The sequence below is a fragment of the Lepisma saccharinum genome, chromosome 7 (assembly GCF_977018435.1).
Source record: "Lepisma saccharinum chromosome 7, izLepSacc3.1, whole genome shotgun sequence".
Classification (NCBI taxonomy): domain Eukaryota; kingdom Metazoa; phylum Arthropoda; class Insecta; order Zygentoma; family Lepismatidae; genus Lepisma; species Lepisma saccharinum.
The window spans coordinates 21,612,812-21,636,282 of NC_139235.1; the positions used below are offsets into that span (position 1 = coordinate 21,612,812).

Below are 23,471 nucleotides of genomic sequence, written 5' to 3' on the forward strand. Positions count from 1 at the left end.
AAAACTTTTTGATACCTCTTCGTACATTCATTCCATTGTTCCTACTAGGTTCATCTCTCATCTTTATCTGTCCCTTCGTGATTCTTCCGTCCAGTCATTCATTGATGGACTAATTTCTTCTCTTTTGCAGTAAGCTCTCTATAGCTATCGAGGCCCATCACTTCCTCGTAGATTTTCAACTCCCATTCTACCTAACGTTCCTTTGCTATCACATGCATTGCAAAATTTATATTTCTTCCTTCCTCCTCCATTATCAATTTGCTTTTCACATCCTTTACCACTTCACCGTTCGCTTTTTCAGCATCTCACTTCCTCTGTTCCTTCTCTTTTATATCCACCTTTCCACACTTTCTTATCGAAACGTTTTCCTCTTTCTAAAGGTCCAATTTTTTTACTTACATTTTTTACTTCCATGATCACATTGTTTGCTAACCTGCAATATTATTTTATCTAGCAATTCCTTTCCTTTGTTCTACACAATCAAAATATTACCGATTCCATTTCTACTCAACTCCTTTTGTACAATGAACATGTCCCTTCTCATTTGCCTCTTGTTCTCTTCATACTCTCTATTCTTCAATCACATTTTCCTTTTACTCTCATCTGTCCCTTGCTTCAATTGATTGCAGTGGCGCAACCACAGGGGAGGGCAGGGAGTATTGCCTCCCCAACCTTCGACGAAAGTCAATTCTAGGGGGGGCAAACATTGACGGCCAAGGGCACCTGCAGGAGGGGGGCACAGAGGAGAATTGCCCCCTTCGATTTCAAATTTTATGCAAATAAAAATATTTTCTTGCTCGCTTCGCTCGCAATGTAGTTCTTTTCTGTAATGTGATATATTTAAATAATATGTGTTGTATATATGTATTGAATAAACTTTGAATACGTACACAATTAATGTTAGCATGTTGCATATGTATTTTCTTCTTTTATGTCGCTCCATGTTGCATGTGTGTAAAACATGTAAATGAAAGTTATACATGTTATACGTACAATAATAATTATCTTAGCAATGCATTTATCATTCATTTTCTGCCATTCAAAAATACAGTTTGTGTTCTTGTTTTCCATTATTAGCTAATGTGAAATTCACGGTGTTAAAAAAATATTTCAAATAGTTTGTTCCAAACAAATGCTTTAGTACCGACTTCTACCCCCTCTTTGCGTAATTTATGAGGATAATAACATCTTTGATACTACTACTAGTAATAATAATAATAATAATAATGCCATTATTATTGTTATTACTATTATTATTATTGGTACGTTTATCCTGGTACTTGCCCCCCCCCAGACAAAAATTCGTGGTTGCGTCTCTGATTGATTGTCGTCGTGACTTGCATCCACTCTTTATGATTATCCCTGCTTTAAGCAGCCGAGCTGCACTTCAAGTTTCTTGCAGTTCCTTGCTTCCACACTTCACTGTGTTATTACATGTATTACCTTATTGTTATTACTTTCGCAGTAAGATCTTCCTCTCCTCTGTTTCGAGAGTAAGTGCTCCCAAAGGGTCTTCAGAAATGTCCTTTGTTAAAACTTGTAAGCGGAATGGTGGGGGGAGTGGTGTAATGTTCTAGCCACCGATATATATATATATATAAAAGGACGTTTAATAGCTACAGAATGTATAGCTTGGTGCAAGAAAGGTACTTTCGCAGGCTGGCTCGTTTAGGATACCTTAATATTTTTTTTTGCTTGCGTGCAAATATAAAAGATAATATCAGCAACATTCTGGTCGATGTAATAGGAATACTCCCCCCCCCCCCTCTGCCGTCGCAGGAGTCGTGGTTGTGTTATTATCACTGGGGTGCACATTCTGTCAAAACCAGAAAAAAAAAGGAAGGGAAATTAAAGGACCAATAATAGGTTTTCGAAAAATAAAAAGATGAGGACGAGGCAAAAACCTGTTAAGATTCATATGGCGGTCCCTTGCTCCCCCCCTCCCCCCTTTCCATTTCCTTCTTAAAGTACTAATTACGGATGCAACATGTGTTGCAAGAACGTAAAACATAACGTCGACCGTGGCACGTTCGAAATGATAGCAAAATACAATTGGGACCGTCTTCTGTTTGTAATGGAGGCTGGCCAGAGCATCTGCAGCGACAAGCTATGAGATTGGTTTGCCGTGGAATTTTTCTATCCTCCTCCTCTCCCCCCACTTCGTTCCTTCTTTCAAACCACATCCATTATGGCGTCGGAAGGAGGAGTAGGATCCTGGGGGGGGGGGGGGGCGCAACGTGTGGGACTTCGATAATCCTTGAACGGGCCCAGCTTGCTCACGGGGACAATTTATTTGTCTGTTATGACAAGGGGGACTGTGCATTTGTGAAATTCTGGTGGACGCGTTGGAATTTCCACATTCAAACGGCAACCCCGGTGAACGTTTTGTTGGCCGCCCATCATAATCCATGAGAAGTTGCCGGTAATTATTCCTGAATGGAGTGCGGATGGCTTCTTTTTAACCTTTAAGAGGCTTATGTCCCGTCGGGATTGCTTTCTCTTTGTCGGCGGTCGGGGAGACACAAGGGGAAAAGGGGGGGGGGAGATATGTAACTGGCTCTAAGTATCCTGCATGGCATGCACGGCCGAAATGCACACATGAAAGAGTCCACCGTTCTCAAGCATACACATGCACATGAATTACGTAACAAATTATTTATTTTATATAAAAAGAAAGCTCCTTCGTTCCAGGAAGCACATTTATTAATTAGAATTATGAAAATTCCCACCTGCTTGAAAACGAGTCCAGAGAAACATGTTGTGCTTTGTTGAGCAATTGTCTACATCATTCATAATTTAAAGACGATATGACAAAGCTGACATTCAAAAACATGGAGGCTGGTTGTCGCAGCAACACATGCATTCCCTATCCTGGGCAATCAATGCAATCTTGAGCACCCTTACAAATTCCCTTCAGGTCCATCCTATTGGTCCTTCTTAGTCTAAGCTTTTCTCAGGGGTGGCGCGAAGGGGTGCTTGCACACCCCTTAATTGTCTACTGCGGTCATTTTTCAAAACCTATTTTCAACCGAAAACACAATTATCTCTTGCAGTGTCATCTTACGTAACGACTTTAAAAAACATGACTTTTTGTTTAACGAGAGGATGAGACTAATGTACGTATCTTGTAAGTTAATATCAATAATGTATTTACCGTACACAGACGAATAACAAATGCAATGAAGAATGCGTGTAACAATAAGTCCATTCTCCACGACAGTAACGGGTTTTGTTGTGTACTTGTGCAATAAGTCCGAAAAGAGATCAGAAAGAAATTGAAACAAACTTGCAATTTTCATAAAGGTGCTTATACATTGTTAACAAATGAAATATGGCTTTTGACTTTGATTAAAGTTCAGTAACGAGCAACTAAGTTCATCTTGAAACGAACAGAAAAAAGCCGCTAAAGGATTCTGGTATACGATTACTGTAGCAGAGTCATCTGTTGGCAAACAAAAGGAAACTTCTGTGCAATACCCTTGACGCAGAATACATTACGATATTTTATGGTAGAAAGAAAGGCTATGATGAAACTTGTGGATAACCCCGCCACAATATTTCCAAGCAGTAGTGGTGCCAGAAAAGAGGGGAGAGGAGGCACAGGTGGAAATATTTTCTAATGAGCCAGTCATACGTAATACAGGCCAAATACCATTATTATAAAAAATGCATATTTTGGCGAGATGATCATGTATTTATCCTGTTCGAAAACGGTAGCTCATATGAAAAATGTTCTTGAAATTAGAGACCTGTCTAACAAGAGTTTGCTCAACCTCCCCCTCCCTTTCCCATTTAAAATTTCGAAGTATCCCCCCCCCGCCCCCGGTATTTCTATATGGTTCGCAATGAATTTTCAAATAGCAACCATTTCACTGCCCACAGAGTTTCATGGAGTGATGTAAAATACATTCTTATTCTCAGTTTTGGAATGATCCCCCCCCCAAAAAAAGAAACAGTTTTGAGGTGTCGATTCAAACTTTTTCTTTTTCAAATGAAGGTACCTATCAAACGAGGCGTCACTCTATAGATCCACCAAGGCATTTGAAACCCTGGCCTGAACAGTGGCGCTAGTGTTGCTAGTTAAAGTCACGGGGAAGCCTGTACTTCGCATATTTTCCAAGGTTTCAAAAGTTTGGGCGCTACTATACCACCTTTAGCAGTTGCCTCTAGTAACACCACTAGTAGGTTATTACTTGTGCTCAGAATACCACCAATAGACTTGTCTCATGAGTGTTGGCGAAGTGACGTTGATAGTTTACACTTATCCTATATATAAATTCAAGTGAATTGTTTTCGTGGGGGATGATAGCTTATTGGATATATTAATAGTCAGGTATGGCGCAGTTTTCTGCGTCAAAGAATCTAGAAGGAACTGGGGGAACGAAAGGATAGGAGAACTGACAGCCAGCCAAAAGTTCCGTACCCTTAATAAAATTTGTCCAAATATAAAAAAGTCAACACTCACCTGCGTCGGAGTCCCTCGCCGTCACCTTGACAACAAAGGTACCAGGCATGGCGTCTTCGGAAACGTTGGCCTCATATATCGTCTGGGTGAAGCGCGGAGGGTTGTCGCTAGCATCCTCTACGAGGACCTCCAGAAGCTGGTTACTGTGGCGCGAGGGCTGTCCGTGGTCGCTGGCTGTTATATTGAGCGAGTACCTCCCCCTCTTCTTCCTGTCCAGGGGCTTCGCTAGCGACAGCTGACCCGTCTCGTACCCGACCGAGAACCGCCCGTCCTCGTTGCCCGAAGTTATGATGTACGTCACCCGCCCGTTGTCCCGGGAGTCCTTGTCCACGGCGATGACGTGCAGGAGAGGCGAACCCACGGGTTCGTCCTCCAGTAAAAAGAGCTTGGACTGGGACACGAACTTCGGAGTATTGTCGTTGAAATCCTCCAGCAGTATCCTCGCGGTGACGGACGTGGTGTGTCTCTCGGTCGCGTTGACGGCCTGGTCCGTTGCGGTCACCACGAGCGTGTAGTCCGGGTGAGTCTCATAATCTAACGGAGCTATGACGGACAGCGCTCCGGTGTCGGAATCGATCTGGAACGCCTCTTTGGGTGACTGCTGGACCACGTTATACCTCACCTCACCGTTGGGACCAGCATCGCTGTCCACGGCGCTGAAATTCCACACCACCGTCCCGACGGATGTGCTCTCGGACACCGAGAACAGCACAGGGTCCTCTTTGAACATCGGGGACTGGTCGTTGACGTCCTCGATCTCCACTTTGACGCTGATGATGCTGCTCTGGGGATTGGTGGCGCTGTTGTCCAGCGCTTTGACCTCCAGCTGGAACTCCGATTCCAGCTCATGGTCCAGCTCCTTTGCTGTGAAGAGCACACCGGTCGTTCGGTTGATGTCAAACGTTCCGTAAAAGTTGCCGCTTGTGACCGTGTAGGTGACTCTGCCGTTTTCTCCGCTGTCCTCGTCCACTGCCGTAACTGTTCCCACAACATGACCTGCTCTGACACCTTCCTTCACCTGAAATAAAGGGAAAACACAATTACATTTGGAACGACAACGTAGGAAAACTCACAACTATTAACATTCAAAGAAAGGAATCAAGTTTGACGAAATAGACCCAGAGCTGACAGTTTCTAAGACTGCCATCAGCAGTATGGCAAATATTCTACAAGAGTATGTGGAGCAACGCCACGCATAACCTTAGAGGAGAAGAGAAAGCGAGTGAGTCACTACTTGCGCAGAGGAGAGAGGGTAAGTTGATGAATATGACCATCCTTACGCAGAAAACCCATTACGATTGGTTGGCATAGTTTGGTATGACAGTACCCTGGATTGCATTTTGCAGACTAATGAGGCTCTGGTGCCTGAACCCATGGCCAGTATAATGTTCCCTGGGACTTTTGTTGTGTGCTATTCATGTATGTTTATGTTTGTCCCTCCATCTATTTCACCTCATCATCGTTCATCCTCATCTTCGCAATCAACCAAAAAGTGGTAGAAACGCGAACTAAAATAATGACATCATTCATTCATTCGGTAAACGTCAAACCGACAGCTGCAACGAAGAGAGCTTATCAGAAGAATACATGGTAGTAATGCGGAGCGTGGTCTAGATTGGTCCGTTCGAGGCAAATAGCTGAGGACTGCTGACGACTGGTTTTAATTTTCAGGGAGGCATCCAGGCCGTTCCGTTAAAGTGTCGATCTGAGACGAATTGTGCCGAACCAAGACGGGCGCTCGTAATCGTTTACATCCAATTTTATTATCTTAAAATCTATTTAACCGGTGTTGGTCTGCTCTGTGCTGAGACATGAGAACCATCATATCCATGCATATTTTCCAAATCTTCCACCTATAATCGTACCTATTTTTACTCACAAGATTCGTTTTCACGTCTTGGTTAAACTTCCAAAAATGAGAAATGTTTACACCGTACACGACTGCCATTATATCAGGGAAGATGCTGAGAAATTTCGGATCGTTCCTCTCTGTCAAAGCTGACATGGCATACGTCACAGGTTCGTAAAAGCAATTTCACTATACACCGTGGAATTTCGAGCGTAGCATAAACGCTAAGAAAAATACCAAGAGGAAAAAATACTTCCGTCTAAAGCCGAGTCTAAGCATGCGAAGAATCGCAGGAATCACAAACGCGAGATCAATTCTCCGGCGACTTGGTTTCAAGGTAACAGTTTCCTCCGCAACCAATGTAAGGATACTGTAGGTTTTGGACTACCCCATCCCACAAATATGTTCTATGGAGGTAAACGCTGCCAGTGGTAGCGATGGAGGTCATTGTAAATGCCATCGCCGCTTGCTTTCTCATCCAACAGTCAGGCAGCATGCCTGAGGTCCCAACACCTCACCCACGTCCATCTGTCTCCCGGGGTTGGTGACAGGCGAGCCTTCAAACATCCAGCAAATTGCATTCCGCGATGGGACGCGGTGGGGGAGGCGCTGTCAGTGTTGCCCAACGACAAGGCGCAGAAACGTCTGCATCGCTGTCTTGGATGCCACGTTCTCTTTGCTGTCTCTGAAAGCCATGAAAAATCGCCTCGATTTGTTTGTTCTGGGCTATTCACGAGCGAATTTTTCGCCCAACATTGTGTGTACCGATGGCGCTGCATTGCAAGACGGGAGCGTGAATGTAGCTTTAACCATAGCGAAGCTACTTGTGAGAGATAACCGTAAGATGGTTATTTGGGTGCATTTTTCTTACCAAATCTTGTCGGATATTGAAGGGGGTACTGTGGGGCGTGAGCTTCAGTAGGAAGGCCGATATTTCTGATTTCTTAATACATGGAAGCCACAAGGCGGAGGGGGCTCCAAGGGAGTCAGCTGACCCTTCCCTGCTAGAAATTACAAAATTGCTTGATTAGTATCAATTTCTTTCTTATATTTAATTTCCTTTTGAGTCTTTCCTTCTAGGCCTCCCCGATGGCGCAGTGGTAGCGTCGTCGCCTTGTAATCAAGGGGTCCCGGGTTCGATGTCCAGTGGTTCGGATCCCACTTTAAACTGTAGGTCCATTCCCGATAGCCTTAGTGTGCATAAAGTGGACTTAACACACCAACTCAATCAATCACGAGTATTCCCTTCTCCATACTTCACTTCTCACTCCCTCCATTTATGTCCTCTTGTTCACTCTCCCCTTTTTTTGTGGTTTGGAATTTATTTTACTGCCCCTTCTCTTCTGATTTCCCTCTCGTTTCGCCTTCTCTTTTATTTTAGCTATTACACTCCCCCTCTCACTTCTCTTATTTATCTTTCATTCTCTTCTTGTCTTCTTAATGTATTTTCCTCTCTCTTTCCCTTGATTCTCTACAAAAAAAAGTTGAACCATAAATTTGATGCCATACGATTTTCTATATAGCATTTCAAGTCATATATTTTCAAAAATTCCACTGGAACATTTCAAGGTGCCTCTTCCATTCACCTGCTGTATCGTGTAGAAAAGGCACCTAGCTATGGGTCAATCACGTCGCCTCACACAAACCTCAAAAAGCATCAAATCAAAGTTGACGTACGTTCGGTGCAACAATTGACACAGTTAAACGTTTGGCTTCTTTGAAATTATTGTGATCTTCTCCACTGATGCATTTTTAGTGCATCACAAGGAAAAAGTAGCTGATAAAGGCAAACCTTGATGAATTTCTCCGTGTGTTTTGTAGATAAAAAAAATGAATTGAGAGTAATCTTACGTCACGAAAGTAAATTAGGCACAACTAACACTTACAAAACAAAATTTATTGTCTAGATATTTGGAACAGACTATATGTTTGTAGGGCCAATCAAATAACAAGTCCATCGGAAGGACAAGAGAGGCATTATTTCCAAACGGTGCCCCAACCATTAGTAGTACGTTTTGAAAACAGTAGTTGCTTACACACACTCTTACACACTTTCTGCAGGTACTGGATGAAAACTTCTGGTGAAACAGATAATACCGAGTTCCTGGCAACCCTGCTGCGGAAATCTGAGTGACATTCTCAAGCATCAGGCAACCAGTTAGTCAAACCGACAGCAACGAAAGGAAACCGGCATGACATGAAGGATGTTTTTGCGTGCCTCATTCTTCTGCACAAAGAACGGACACGAGGCAAGGCACGGATGTTCGTGGTGAAAAGAAGCGGACGGTAAAGTGCCGGGAAGAGGAGAAAACAACCCTTTATTTGGCGAAGCATCACGTCACTATGTCACGCGCATTGTATGTGTGGACATGGAGACCAGCGTTCCGCACATTCTCTGCCTAGGCTTTCTGCTTGCACGCATCAGCTTGCCGCTCAAAAAGCCCACATCAAATTACCATGCGGCAAAATGATGCGTGTAATCTCCCGTCAGATCGTTGTACTGCGCATGCGCCATTCGTCTTTCTTGTTGTACTGCGCATGCGCCATTCGTCTTTCTTGTCAAGAGAAGAACCCTTGTTGAATGACAAAAAAGCCTCAATATATTACGGGTTACATATAAATTATGTAATTAAATGTGAATATGTAATAATAATAATGCAATTCAAGATAATTTCAACTGAATTTTAGGCAAGTAATTGGATCCAAGATAAGTAATATTCTTCATACATTTTCTCTCTCTTAAACAATTTCCAATTTGGAAGTTGGAACAACAAGATGTTACCTCTTGCATTTGTCACGACAGATGGATACGTCCAAATAGCTTCAACTTGAAATTAGTCAATCAGGTGAAACGAATACAGTCAAGCAGTTGCATAATTCAAGATAACTTTAACTGAATTTGAAGCAAGTAATTGGAACCAAGATAACTTCAACTGGATTTGAAGCAAGTAATTGGATCCAAGATAATTTCCACTGGATTTTAGATAAGTAGTACGATAATTCAAGTTAATTTCAACAGGATTTTAGGCAAGTAATTGGATCCAAGATAATTTCAACTCGATTTTAGACTAGTAGTTCGATAATTCAAGATAATTTCAACTTGACTTGAAGCAAATAATTGGATTCAAGATAATTTCAACTAGAATTGAGACAAGCAGTTGCAGAAACAAGTAGTAGGACTCAAGATAATTTCAATTGGATTTGAAGCAAGTTATTGGATCGAAGATAATTTCAACTGGATGTTAGACAAGCAGTTGGACAATTAAAGATAATATTAACTGGATTTGAAGCAAGTAGTTGGATCAAAGATAATTCAACTGGATTTTAGTCAAGCAGTTGTATAATTGATTATAATTTTAACTGGATTTCAGGCAAGTAATTGGATCCACCATAATTTCAACTGGATTTTAGACGAGAAGTTCGATAATTCAAGATAATTTAAACTGGATTTTAGACAAGCAGTTGGATAATTGAAGATATTTTTAACTGGATTTCTGGATCCAAGATAATTTCAAGTGGATTTTAGGCAACCAGTTGGATAGATCAAGACAATTTCAACTGGATTTGAGGCAAGTAGTTGGATTCAAGATAATTTCAACTGGGTTTTAGACAAGCAGTTAGATAACTCAGGATAACTGGATCTTGATTATAGATATTCAGTTGGATTTAGAGAATTTCAACTGGATGTTGTACAAGTGGTTTGATAATTCGAGATAATTACAAAAAGTTGGATGACCTAACATAAATGGAATTGAATTTTAGAAGAACCCAATGTAATTTCAAGTGCACTTTAGATAGCTTCGTTGAAAAGGTTCGTGGGCATTTGATAAAGATTACTTATCTATATATCAGCGCAGTACATGCTGGGAATAACTTAATATGCTTGATACAACTTCACCAGTTGTTATATCTCCAAATTTACTTCTCAAACGTTAAAGCACTGATTGATACTCCGTCTGAAACGAACTCAATTATACACTCGCGCATACAACATTGGGTTTCCCAATTCAACGAGAAGAAACAGAAGTGATCATGTATATCTCGGCCGAGACCTGCGCGGCGACATTCTCTGATCAGTATGTTACTGGGATAACTGCGCCCCCAGGGGCACAAACCTAAAACCTCTCAACTGTGAAGAATGGACATTACGCAAAGTTGAGGAATCCGAGTGGTAAGACCAAAAAACAATGCTTGAGAAGGAAAGAAAAAAAAAACACAAAAGGAGAAAGTAGCCCCTTGTCTACAAGGTATTTTACAACTTGTTCGGTCTTGAGACTTAGTGACCCACATAAGGAGAAGTAATAAATGCTTCTGTCCCTGATCGAGGAGTTGCGTAAGGTTTCCTTTAATACATCATTGCCTCGCAAGTATCCCTGGGAGATTTTTTACACAATGCCCAGTTTTACATGATCCGTTCTTGTTGAGAAAGGGAGGATTGGTCTGATATTTGGAGGAGATTAAAACGCGCTGAAGGACCACACGCCGATCACAGGTGTCGTAATGGAAATGTATGGCGTCTTCTGCGCGGACCTACAACTACAGGGATGGCACGAGAAGTCTTGTTTCGTCTCGTGAATGACGATGCCAGCCTTGATCTCGGTTCCCACTTTCTCAGTCTCGACTTCATTTGAAAATCCCTGTCATTTTCTCAGTCTTGTCTCGATTTGCAAACCCCTGTCACTTTCTCAGTCTTGTCTCGATTTGCAAACCCCTGTCACTTTCTCAGTCTTGTCTGGATTTGCAAACCCCTGTCACTTTCTCAGTCTTGTCTGGATTTGCAAACCCCTGTCACTTTCTCAGTCTTGTCTCGATTTGCAAACCCCTGTCACTTTCTCAGTCTTGTCTCGATTTGCAAACCCTGTCACTTTCTCAGTCTTGTCTCGATTTGCAAACCCCTGTCACTTTCTCAGTCTTGTCTGGATTTGCAAACCCCTGTCACTTTCTCAGTCTTGTCTGGATTTGCAAACCCTGTCACTTTCTCAGTATTGTCTCGATTTGCAAACCCGTGTCTCTTTCTCAGTCTCGTCCCGATTTGCAAACCACTGTCGCTTTCACGGAACATCGGATTATCGAGACTCTAAATCTTAAACATCCTGTCTTGAACACAGGACTAAGAGTTTTCTACACTAATCAGTGGCGGCACAGGATTTTCGAAATTGGGGTTACGTGTACTTCTTTTTAGTAGTCAACCCTCATTTCACCATCTTTTTCTGCCTTTGACGTTTCTTTTTAGAAACACTGTACCCGGGTAACCCAACCCCTGGGCACGCCACTGACACCACTGCCAAGCAAGCGGTTTCACATTGTCAACATTAAAAATAGCATTGAGTTTCTGACACGACACTACATCTGTGAAACCTTACCTTGAAGACGAGGCTAGAGCTGGTGAACGTGGGTCGGTTGTCGTTGAGGTCCAACACCTCTACCCGGAGGAGACGGACTGTCTGCCTGGGAGGCTTCCCGTTGTCCGTAGCGGCGACGGCCAGGCGGTAGATGGGCTTCTCCTCGTGGTCCAGCACCATCCGAGTCTTGATGACGCCGCTCGAGGGGTCGATCGTGAAGGCCCCGTAGCCATCCGTGTCTTTCCCTGCAAGTGAACATAACAAAAAGGGTCAGCAATAAATATAAATACAAACAACAGCGAAAATCTACAAACAAACAATAAGAGAATCGCAGTCACCAACAACATATACATACAAAAAAATTCACTTACAAACAACGGACGCACACACCCAATAGGTAAACCACGTCACCAACAACACATACACACAAAAAATGCAGTTACAAACAACGGACGCGCACACCCAACAGGTAAACCAAGTCACCAATAACACACACACACACACACACACACACACACACACACACACACACACACACACACCATCACACACACACACACACACACACAGAGAATATGAAAATCTCAGTCACCAACATCCACACAATAGGAACATCCATTTACAACCACCACACACAAAGAAAAGTAAAGTGCTCCCCTGTGCTATGTACCACGCGATGAAGGCGCACAGGGGGTGTAGAGTTAAGGCCCCACACTTTACTGATCACGGCCGGAAGGTGGCGGTGATGTGATCAGCACCACGCCCCTGGCCGTCTTTACCCTCCAGAGTTTCCTCCGGTACCCACTTTATACGACGCTGGATGGGCGCCGTAGCCGCTTGAACAGGTTGAAAAAGTCCCAGTTCTCCCCCGCCGGGATCGACCCCGGGTATCTCACATGGTAGTCAGACGCAATAACGACCGAGCTACCGTGACTCTCACACCACACAGAAAATAGAAATTCAAGTCTCCAATAACAAACGCGCGCACACACATTAGGAAAACTCAATTACCAACAACACGCGCATGTTACAATAGGAAAACCTCAGTCACTAAAAACAACACACGAACAATTGGAAAACCCAGGTAGCAACAGTACAAGATAAGAGGAAAGTCGACAAAATGCATAGGCAACAGCAAAAAAGCCAGTCAGGAACACACACAAAGATTTGGGAGGGGGGGGGGTACAGCTCATGCGAGAAGAAGAAGGTATCGAAACTTTTTGCTGTAAATTGGGTTGTTTTGAGTTGGATAGCATGCAGCAATATATATAAAAAATTACATTTGCTCTTCAAAACAGTATTCTACATTGTCCGTGACACAATATTCTTTAAGGATCAAGTGTCCTTTCGCTAAGCTAAGCGTGGTCAGCACATCAAGTCCCATCGCCGCAGTTTTCTGGCTTTCCAGGCCGGAACCTTGAACTCATTTTCAAGTAGCTCCTCAACTGTCCTCACGATTCTGGGATCGAACCTAGGACCACTCGCCCCAAAGACGAGAGCGCTGGCTAATTCCTTATACGGCAGGGTTCTCTGGAAGCTGTAAGCCAATCGTAGAGTTATGGTCCGGGGCACATTACTTCTTAGAAGCAATAAAGTTTGCATACTTTGGAAACTCCCTGTACCACGTCTGTTACTTCAGTAACTCATGATATGCCTGGAGTGATTATGCCAACACCCTCGCGTCCGCCGGCAACTGTGACTTCTATGAAAACGCCTCACTTTCCCAGAATCCAACAGTCGAGACTCCGGTAGCCTTCTGGATTTCCACATAGCTCTTTCGGCTTTTCGATTCCTACTCCAAGGTAAACACATCCAGGTAATAATTGAGCTTAAACGACCAATGAAAACAAGCCACTTGTGGTGAACAGTTCGTTCTGGAGTGTAGGGGAGGGGGGACACAAGTGGCCATCTTCTAATTGAGTACTTGGGTATGTTGTGCGCGTCCCGGCGGATGAAGTTGCATTTCTCGAGTGAGAGAGAGAGATAGAGAGAGAGAGAGAGAGAGAGAAAGGGAAAGACGGGAGTATATGGTGTATGCACAGTGTGGCCAACTCCTCACCATTAATACTTTCTTTAACGCCGCTTTCCCACATCCTCAGGTAATTGCGACGATGAGGATGACGATATTAAGTTGATGAAAACCGGTAAACAAATGGCTTCAGATCCTGGCGCCGGAACCTGCATGTTCTCTGCGGAGCATAGACCTCCAAGGGTCAGGAACTCCCAGTCCCATCGCAGCTGTTTTCTTTTCTGCTGCCATTGTTCCAAGTAGTCCCCAAATTTTGGTATAGCTCTGTCCGGGAATCGAACATGGACCACTCGAACCAAAGGCGAGAGTGTTAACCAGTTCTAGCATACGCAACGTGCAATGGAGATTGGCATGAGAAAGTACTACCTAAAACGTTTAATTCTTGCTCAGGTTTGGAACCTGACAGCACTTGACACTAAATTCGAAAGGCGCTCATGGTTCTTAGATATCCAACACCCATCAATGTACAGGGTGTCTCATAAGTAAGTCGTCTACTTGGTCGATTTGGTGTCACGTAGTGTATTTGGTGCCTGCACCGTTTGTTCTGGAGCGGTGTACGGCGTGGTGTATGATCACGTGGTGGATAACCAGAAAATAGTTGCTACAAACCAAACATATACTTTAATAAGCGAAAAACCAGAATAAAATTCGTTGAGTAATTGTTCACCAGTGAATATTGTAGTAATTGTTCACCGGTAGCAAATTCTTGTAGCAATTATTCAGCAGTATCAAATTCTTGTAGTAATTGCTCACCAGTACAAAATTCTTGTAGCATTTGTTCAAGAGTAACAAATTCTTGTAGCATTTCTTCAAGAGTAACAAATTATTGTAGCAATTGTTCACCGGTACCAAATTCTTGTAGCAATTATCCAGCAGTACAAAATTCTAGTAGTAATTGTTCAGGAGTAGCAAATTCTTGTAGTAATTGTTCACCAGTACCAAATTCTTGTAGTAACTATTCACCAGTGCAGAATTCTTTCAGTAATTGTTCACCTGTTCCAAATTATTTCAGTAATTGTATACCATTACCAAATATTCTTGTATTAATTGTTGACCAGTATCAAATTCTTGTAGTAATTGTTCAGCAGTGTCAAAATATTTTATCAATTGTTCATCAGTTCCAAATTATTTTAGTAATTGTTTACCAGTACCGAATTCTTGTATAGCAATTGTTCAACAGTGCCAAAAATATTTTATTAATTGTTCACCAGCTCCAAATCCCTTTAGTAATTATTCATCAGTGTCGAGTTCTTTTAGTAATCGTGCACGCTTGTTTAGATTTAGAGTGAAGAGGATAGAGAGAGGGGTAGGGGCAGAAAGAGGAGTGAGGGGGAATAAGGAGGAAAGAGGGGCACAGACAGGGAGAGACAGACAGAGGGAGGAAGAAGCAGAAGAGAGATAGAGGGCAAAGGAGAGTGAGAGAGGAGAGGGAGAAGGAATAGAGAGAGGGAGAGAAGAAATAGAGAGAGACAGAGAGAAGAAAAATAGAGAGGGAGAGAGAAGAAATAGAGAGACAGAGAGGGGTAGAGAGAAGAAATAGAGACAGAGAGGGGTAGAGAGAAGAAATAGAGAGAGGGAGAGAGAAGAAATAGAGAGGGACACAGAGGGGGAGAGAAGAAATAGAGAAACAGAAAGGGAGAGAGGGACTAAAAACGAAAGGCAGTGAGACAGAGAACGGGACACACGTGACACGAAAGCAGTGGCTAAGTGTTTGCATAGCAGAGATTCCTCCGAGTCCATCTGGTCATCCTCAACGGAGTCAGTGTTGTTGCTTTGTCGTCAAACAAACGATGCCATTCTCCTAGCCCCTTGCGTCTGATCGCGTGGGAGTTCGGGAAAGGGAAAATAATCAATATTTCCCTCTCGACACGTTTCTATTTGCAGTCTTCAGACGCTATAAGAAAAAAAATCAAGTGTCGTTTTGGCACCGTTAGACAAATTTCCCCAACCGCCCCCTCAACCGGCACAGCTATTGCAGAAGAAAGTAAAGTCATTGGGAAAGTCTCACGAAGCCCTCTGGTGGGGATCAACGTAAGCTTTATCCACTCACGTTCTGAATAACCTTATGTTGAGGATGGTGCAGTCATTAAATATGTTTAATAACATAATAACAAATGTCCAACTGTGAACATGAGACTATTTGATGTCAATGTGCGTTGCAGTATTGATGAGATTAAAATAACCAACTATTATAATAATGAATACACTTTCAATGAAGGTTTCAATAGGGGAAGTGACATTCTGCGATGTTAGAAATTACCTGAAAGCAGGGTCCGGGAATTTTGAATAAATTCAATTCCGGTCAAGGAGAGAAAATCAGCAAGCGTAAATGGGTTCTGGACCGAAAATAACCTTTATATCTGTAATGAATTTCAATTTTTTCCGAACCAATTTAAATTCGGCCCAGGAACCTTTTTTACCCGAATCAGTTTAAATAGGTTCAAGTTCCGTATTGAAATGAAACAATACGCAACTTGGATCGAATACGGACCTGACGATGAACAATTAACCACTTGTGAGCATGAAAGACTAATCCAGGTGCTGGCTGTCACGAGAATCTCAGGTACATGGTAGACCCCAATCCTGCCTAGGGCGCCAAAATATCTATGAGGCTGCTAATTTTTCATGCAATACTGACACCTAACATTGATTATTTGTAATATAAATTTCGATGTAATCCATTTTATATAAGAACTTTTCGCTTGACTGTACTACTCCTTGCATAGTAAGATTAGTAAGCTCCTCGGTATTATAAACCAATACAGAAACATTACAACACCAAGTTTCACAACTTTAAGTCTGTGCGGAACGAAAGTTAGTAAGCGCCTAATGAGTTTAAACCAACACAGAAAATGAGAAGGGAACGCCTCGCAAGTTTAAAAGCTTCTTGTAATTGAAGTTAATGAGTGTCTCATAAGTTTAAACCAACACAGTAAATGCGAAGGGAACGCCTCGCAAGTTTAAAAGTTATTGTAATTGAAGTTAATGAGCGTCTCATAAGTTTAAACCAACACAGAAAATGAGAAGGGGACGCCTCGCAAGTTTGAAAAGTCCTTGTAATTGAAGTTAATGAGTGTCTCATAAGTTTAAACCAACACAAAAAAATGATAAGAGAACGCCTCGCAGTTTAAAAGGTTATTGTAATTGAAGTTAATGAGCGTCTCATAAGTTTAAACCAACACAGAAAATGAGAAGGGGACGCCTCGCAAGTTTGAAAAGTGCTTGTAATTGAAGTTAATGAGTGTCTCATAAGTTTAAACCAACACAAAAAATGATAAGGGAACGCCTCGCAGTTTAAAAGGTTATTGTAATTGAAGTTAATGAGCGTCTCATAAGTTTAAACCAACACAGAAAATGAGAAGGGGACGCCTCGCAAATTTAAAACGTGCTTGTAATTGAAGTTAATGAGTGTCTCATAAGTTTAAAACAACACAGAAAATGATGCACGAACCCTCGACAAATTTATAAATGACTTACCTTTAACAATGGAGTAGGTGATGGTAGCATTGTTGCCTTCGTCCTTATCCACAGCTTTAATCCTGACAACCTCGGTGCCTGCAGGCTGCTCTTCGCGAACGCTCACGACGTCGTCTTCGGGATCTACTATCACAGGGGAGTTGTCGTTGACGTCTGTCACCAGCACCTTGACGGGAACGCGAGCGTTCCGTGGCGGCGTTCCTTGGTCCCTCGCTTCGGCCGTTATCTCGTACACCGCTTTGCTCTCTCTGTCCAATGCCTCCTTCGTGAAGATCTCGCCTGTTGAGAGAATACGGGACATTAGTTCAAGTTTAAAGCAACACAGAAAAATACTGTACATGACGTTTCACAACTTTAAATCAGCATGTAACAAAAGTTAATAAGCGTTCCATAAGTTTAAACCAACACAGCATTTCGTTGTTTCACAACTTTAAATCTGTGTGGAACAAAATAAATAAGTGCTTTACAAGTTTGAACCAACACAGAACAAAATATATGATATTTCACAACTTTAAAACTGCATGGAACGAAAGTAAATAAGAGCTTCACAAGTTTGAACAAGCACAGAACAATACACAATGTTTCACAACTTTAAATCCGTATGGAACGAAAGTCAATAAGCGCTTCACAACTTTGAACAAACACAGAACAACACACAATCTTTCACAACTTTAAATATGTATGGAACAAATGTTAATAACTGCTTCACAAGTTTGAATCTACACAGAAAATGAGGCATGAACGCTTCACTACTTTAAAACTACATGGAACGAAGATTAGTAAGCGGATCATAAGTACAACTATAAACTAATACAGGAAAATATGTGAAGTTTCACAGCTTTAAACCTGCAAGGAACGAAAGTTTGTAAGCGTCTCATAAGTTTAAACCAACACAGAAAATGACGCACGAACGCTCCCCAAGTATAAAAGTGTGTTTGTGAGTCTAAAAGATTTAAAGCGACACACAAAATGATACATGGACCCTTAGCCAGTTTAAAACCGTATGGAATACAAGTTAATAAAGAGCTTCAGAAGTTTGCACAAACACAAAACAATATATAATGTATCGAAACTATAAATCTGTATGGTACAAAAGTTGATTAGATTTTTCTTATTTAGCGTCCCTTCTCTTCCACTTCTGGCTAATCGCGACGATGAGGATAATAATAAAACTGATGAAAGGACACTCACAAAAGAACTCCCATGTCCAAGCCGGTATTCGAACCCGTGGGACCCCAGGCGCTGTACTAACCATTCCGCCACTGAGGTCGACGTGAATGTAACATTATATCGAAAAAAAGTTAACAAGCACATCGTAAGTTTAAACCAACACAGAAAGCGAAGTACAAACGCTTCACAAGTTTAAAATTGTATGCATATGCTAAGCGCCCTGCAACAGGCATATACCCAGGATTTCTTCTTAATTTAGTTGTGTGTGTGTATGTGTGTGTGTGTGGAGGGGGATATGTCGAACTGCACTTTAATGCACCAATTGATGTAATTTTGATGCACTTTCCTGCATCTGAGCTACACACTGTATGCATTTTTTATTTCAACCGATGCATTTACATTTCCGTATGACCCACATTACTGCATACTAAGTTGTCTTTCTTAAGTCCACTTTGTGCACAGTAAGGCTAATCGGGACTGGACCTACAGTTTAAATTGGCATCCAAACCACTATGTCCCTACACCGGGTATCGAACCCGGGACCTCTTCATTACAAGGCGACGAAGCTACCATTGCGCCATCGGTCAGGGGCATTACTGCATATCAATTTTGTAGCTGAGATGATAGCATAACCTCTTCATATACGTGCAATACGTCCACGAAAACAAAGTTGCATTTGGCAAGACATAAGCACAAACAATTTGTTAACACATGAAATTCCGTTGCTGTGTTATTTTTACTGCCACAAAGCAAGGGCGCGCGCAGGATTTTTTCTCAGGGGGTGAGTCATGGAAACTTTTATTATTAGTAGTAGTAGTAGTAGTGGTGGTGGTGCTACTATTATTGCTTTTTTATTATTATTATCATTTCTATTACTACTACTAATACTTATGTTGTTTTTAAATTACACACATTAGTAATTTTCATATTCTGTATATCTATATACAATTTGCACAACTGCATACTTAACATTAATTCACGTCGGACAAGAAGCTGTTTTCCATAGTTAGATAAAATCAGTGTAAAATAGACTGCAAACTTAAATGTAACCCTATTTCAAATCAGTGGCGGCGATTGGATTCCAAAACTGGGGGGGGGGGGCAAGGACAGTTTACTTTCTATTGGTAGATAAGGTTTAGCACAGTGCGAGGGCAAAAGTGGCAAAGAGTGGGGGGGCAACTGCCGCCCCCCACACGCCCCTCCTAATCGCTGCCAATGAACAGTATTAATAATAATAGTTGCTGTAACTTGCAGCTTGTCACAGAAAACAATATTTTTGTTATCAAATATCGCTACAATTTCACCACTCGAATTACACTATTTCCAGAAATCTCAGGGTGGGGGGGGGCAAGTGCCCCCTCTGGCCACCTCACCCCCTGCGGGCGCCATTGTCACAAAGTAAACGGCAACAAAAACATAAATAACAGGGGAGAACATTTCAGAAGCACTCATTTCTTTCCATTAACAACAATATAAAAAAAAAAAATGACAACAAAAATAGAATAAGGGCATACCTTGCAGGTCTGACGCCAAAGCACTTTTTTTTTATTTCTTTTGAATTTCAAAAAAATAAAAATTCTCAATATTTTTCTTCACGAGTTGACAGCAAAGGATTTGGATATTACTGGGTGTAATGACACACTGGAGAAAAAAAAAAACACCTCTATGTCCCTTGAACGTCCCATCCAGCCGGCAATTATGATACTGTTGTTATTCCTCCGTCTTTATCCTGATCCTTTTACTGCGCATTCCAACTCTCAAGAAGTGGCCCATCCATGCATGTCTTCGCGTGCAGACGAAACTCAAGGGCAGTGGTTTTAATTCAAGAAAATCACCTTCCAAAAAACTCCTTCGAAAACGAATTACGACTTCTGTGTCCAGAGGGGACTCCACCCATGGAGAAGCAGGCAAAAAATGAGGAGAGACTAGGTGAGGAGAGAGGGGGAAATGGAGAATGAGAAAGGAGGGAGAGGGGAAGACAAAGAGTGATAAGGGATGAGAGGTACACAGAAAAAGGGAGAGAAAGGGGAATGCTAGAAGATAGGTGGGAAAGAAAGAGAAAGGAGGAAAACAGATTGTGATAAGGAAAAACAGAATGAAAGAAAAGAGGCAGCTAGGTAAGGAGAGATGAGAAGGATCAGAAAGTGACAGGTAAAATGGAAAGAGACAAGAGATAAGGAAAGAGAGATAGAGCCAGAAAAGATACAAAGATAAGGACAGAGAGATAAGCAATAAAAAGACAAGAGACAAGAGATACGGAAAGAGAGAAGAAAGGGACAGTTAGGGATAGGTTAAAGGGGAAGAGATAGAGATAAGAAAACAGTACGGAAAGAAAAGGAAAAGAGACAGAAGGAAAGTTAGAGCAAAGGGGAGAAAAGAAGAAATAAGGAAAAGAGAGAGGGGGATGAGAGTGGAAGGAAGGGAAGAGACAGAAATAAGAAAATGAGAGTGAGAGAAGTATAGAATATCCACTGTTCACTCGTCATGCAATTAATGTTTACTACAATTTTATATTCCCGAAAAGTGGTATTATTGCTTTACCAAAAATTACGGTCTGAAAATACATGCCTGTACCTTCCAAGCCAAATACATATTTCAGAAACAAAACACACCGTCGCAAATATAAACTTTGTAAACAACGCATGGCTGTAGAGAGAAAAAAATCAACTCTATATAGGTGGTGGTGAGGGTAACATGCTAGGTGGCCAGAGGTTCGAACTCTTGTCAAGGGAGGAAAAGGTTAATGTCAGAAAGGGAATTTGGAGGGCAAGCACAAAGGAATTTATAATCTGAACCGGGAACAACACCGGGAAGAGGAGGAAAGTGGAGGGGTGGACTATGATTCCTAGAATAAATTCTGTTTCGCAAAAATTTCAGGAATCCCAAACGTTTGAAAATTCTGGCTCCATAGTCCGAAGGAAAGGTTTTCTCAGTATAGTCTCCTTGTAGAGATATGAAAAAGTATTTGGAAATGAGTTTCTGTTTTTGGTGGACAAAAATGGTAAGAGGCCGTAAAAAGGAAGACAAAACTGATGAAAGGGAAGAGAATAAGAGAAGAAAGAAAGGAGAATCGGCAGAAGCTGAATAGAGAAAATAAATGAGAGGACGGGGAAATAAATACAGGCTGGAAGGGGGGATAGAGGGACAAGTAGAAAAATGAAAAGGGTCAGTGTGGGACAATTCACATCCAGCCGAGGGAGAACTTGGCTTAATTGAAGAGGACGCAGAGGGTCATCGACCTAGAGGAATTTGCTCCGTTTGGGACCGCGATTAACACCTACCACCGCGTTACCCACATAGACCAGCCTCCTGCAATTACCCAGAATGCCATAAAGACGAAAATAAGAAAAACCTAAGCGGACGATGAAACTATTAATTTCCGATATGTCGTCCTGGGCCGAGGAACTCTTGGCGTGCTCTATCATCTCAGGTACAAGGGGGAGAAGACATGTAACGATAGGTACTAGAAGGGGGGGGAGAGAGAGGTGTAGTGTAAACAGGAAGATAAGCATTGGCCACGCTTGAGACAAAAGGGGCGGGGTTTCCTGTTCACAAGTAACAGCCCACTTGGAAACCAACCGGCCAATGAGATCAGTCCTTGCGGTCCGTCGTAATGAAGAAAAGGGGGGAGGGGCCGTGAAGTACTTGGAAAGACAAGTTCAGCAAACGACATCCTTCCCCTTCCCTTCTTCTAGATCCTGACGGAACGCCCTTTCGGATCACGTGTTTTCCGGAGGAAGCTGTAATAGTCGTTTTCCTCGTGGTTTGTGGCGCCATGGGTGAATAATGGCCACTGTACTCTTGACACATCAACGTTCACGTGGAAAGAACCATCTCGGTTACACACTGGTGACGTCATGGGTTGCAAAGGTACATCAACATTCTTCTGTAACGCATTATTCAATATTTAGAATGCCTTTTTAGAATCCTTAGTACATAAGCCGAAGAATGAAATGCTGAAGATCTGTCCTACAAACACCGTGAAGGAGTGTGCAGCATTACAGAGAATAGAGAAGAAACGTTTGCACAAAATAGCTAGAACGTGGAAAGATCACTGTATATGAAGAAAACAGATCTGCGAACATTACTGGGTAGACTGACTTCCAATAACTTCAAACACTGGGCGTTACTGATTGTAAGTAAAGGTTACTTTATTTCTGTACTTGGTTATTTACCTTCGCTTTACTTCCACTTATGCTTAATCGCGAATGAGAATGAGTGAAGATTATGTAAAATTGATGAAGGGCTGTCAAGAACACCCATGCCCATGTTGGGATTTGAACCCGGGAACATCCGTGGTAAGATCGAATGTCGACCACCTTAACGCCCACACTCAAGATGGTATTTGGCAGGGGTTCTCAACCTGGGGAGAATTTCAGGGGAGGCGTGGTGAGCAATGAAAAATATATACATGAATAAACCTCCCCCCCCCCCCCCAAAGTTGTGGCAAATACAAACCCCTTGTGTAGGTCTCAGAAAAGAAACTTCTGCAAATAGTTCTCTCTGTCACTCAGTAATTGTGTTCTTAAGAAATAAAACCAAATGATGTAGCTTGAAATTTTAACTGCAGTGAGGGCAGAATGCTTTGTAATGTAGGCCTATTAAGCACTTTTATTAATTAATGAAAATGTTCTATCAACACAAAAAGTATTAGTATTTTTTTAAATATCTGTAATAATAAAAGCATTGTAAAATATTCTTTGAGTTAGATTTATTAACCCTAACAGCACAGTTTTGTACATCAATAATTCATTACGCTTAGAGGGAGGGGGCGTGGACTAATTTGAGGGCGCAGGCCAAAAAAGATTGAGAACCCCTGGCTTATGGTATGATAGATGTGAGGGGTGTTATATGTTTCGAAATAATTTATTGGTATTACCTCTTATTGGATATTCTTCGAATATCACACATCCTTAATGTTTAACCAACTTTGAGATGTGTGAAGATATAATCTTCTAGATTGAGACTGAATATTTAAGTAGCTAATTTCTAGTCATATTTATACTGATGAACAGTACACCGTGAGCTCTTGACTCACATCAAAATTGCATAAACTAAAGTCTCAGTTGCAAATATCAACACAGTTAAGAAGGAATTTCATTTTCATTATCCCTTATTCTCCACCAAAATAGACTGCAT

The 23,471-nt window shown here is 41.9% G+C and overlaps 1 protein-coding gene across 1 annotated transcript in view; it reads right to left on the reverse strand.

Annotated features, from left to right (window-relative positions):
* ds (dachsous cadherin-related 1) overlaps positions 1-23,471 on the reverse strand; it is a 471,629-nt gene that overhangs the window by 44,439 nt on the left and 403,719 nt on the right. The window contains exons 7-9 of the mRNA XM_083125066.1: positions 17,163-17,441; positions 11,678-11,901; positions 4,466-5,483 (exon numbers count right to left, since the gene is read on the reverse strand). Of these exons, the coding sequence (XP_082981192.1) occupies positions 4,466-5,483; positions 11,678-11,901; positions 17,163-17,441 (1,521 nt within the window). The remainder of the gene's footprint in view (positions 1-4,465; positions 5,484-11,677; positions 11,902-17,162; positions 17,442-23,471) is intronic.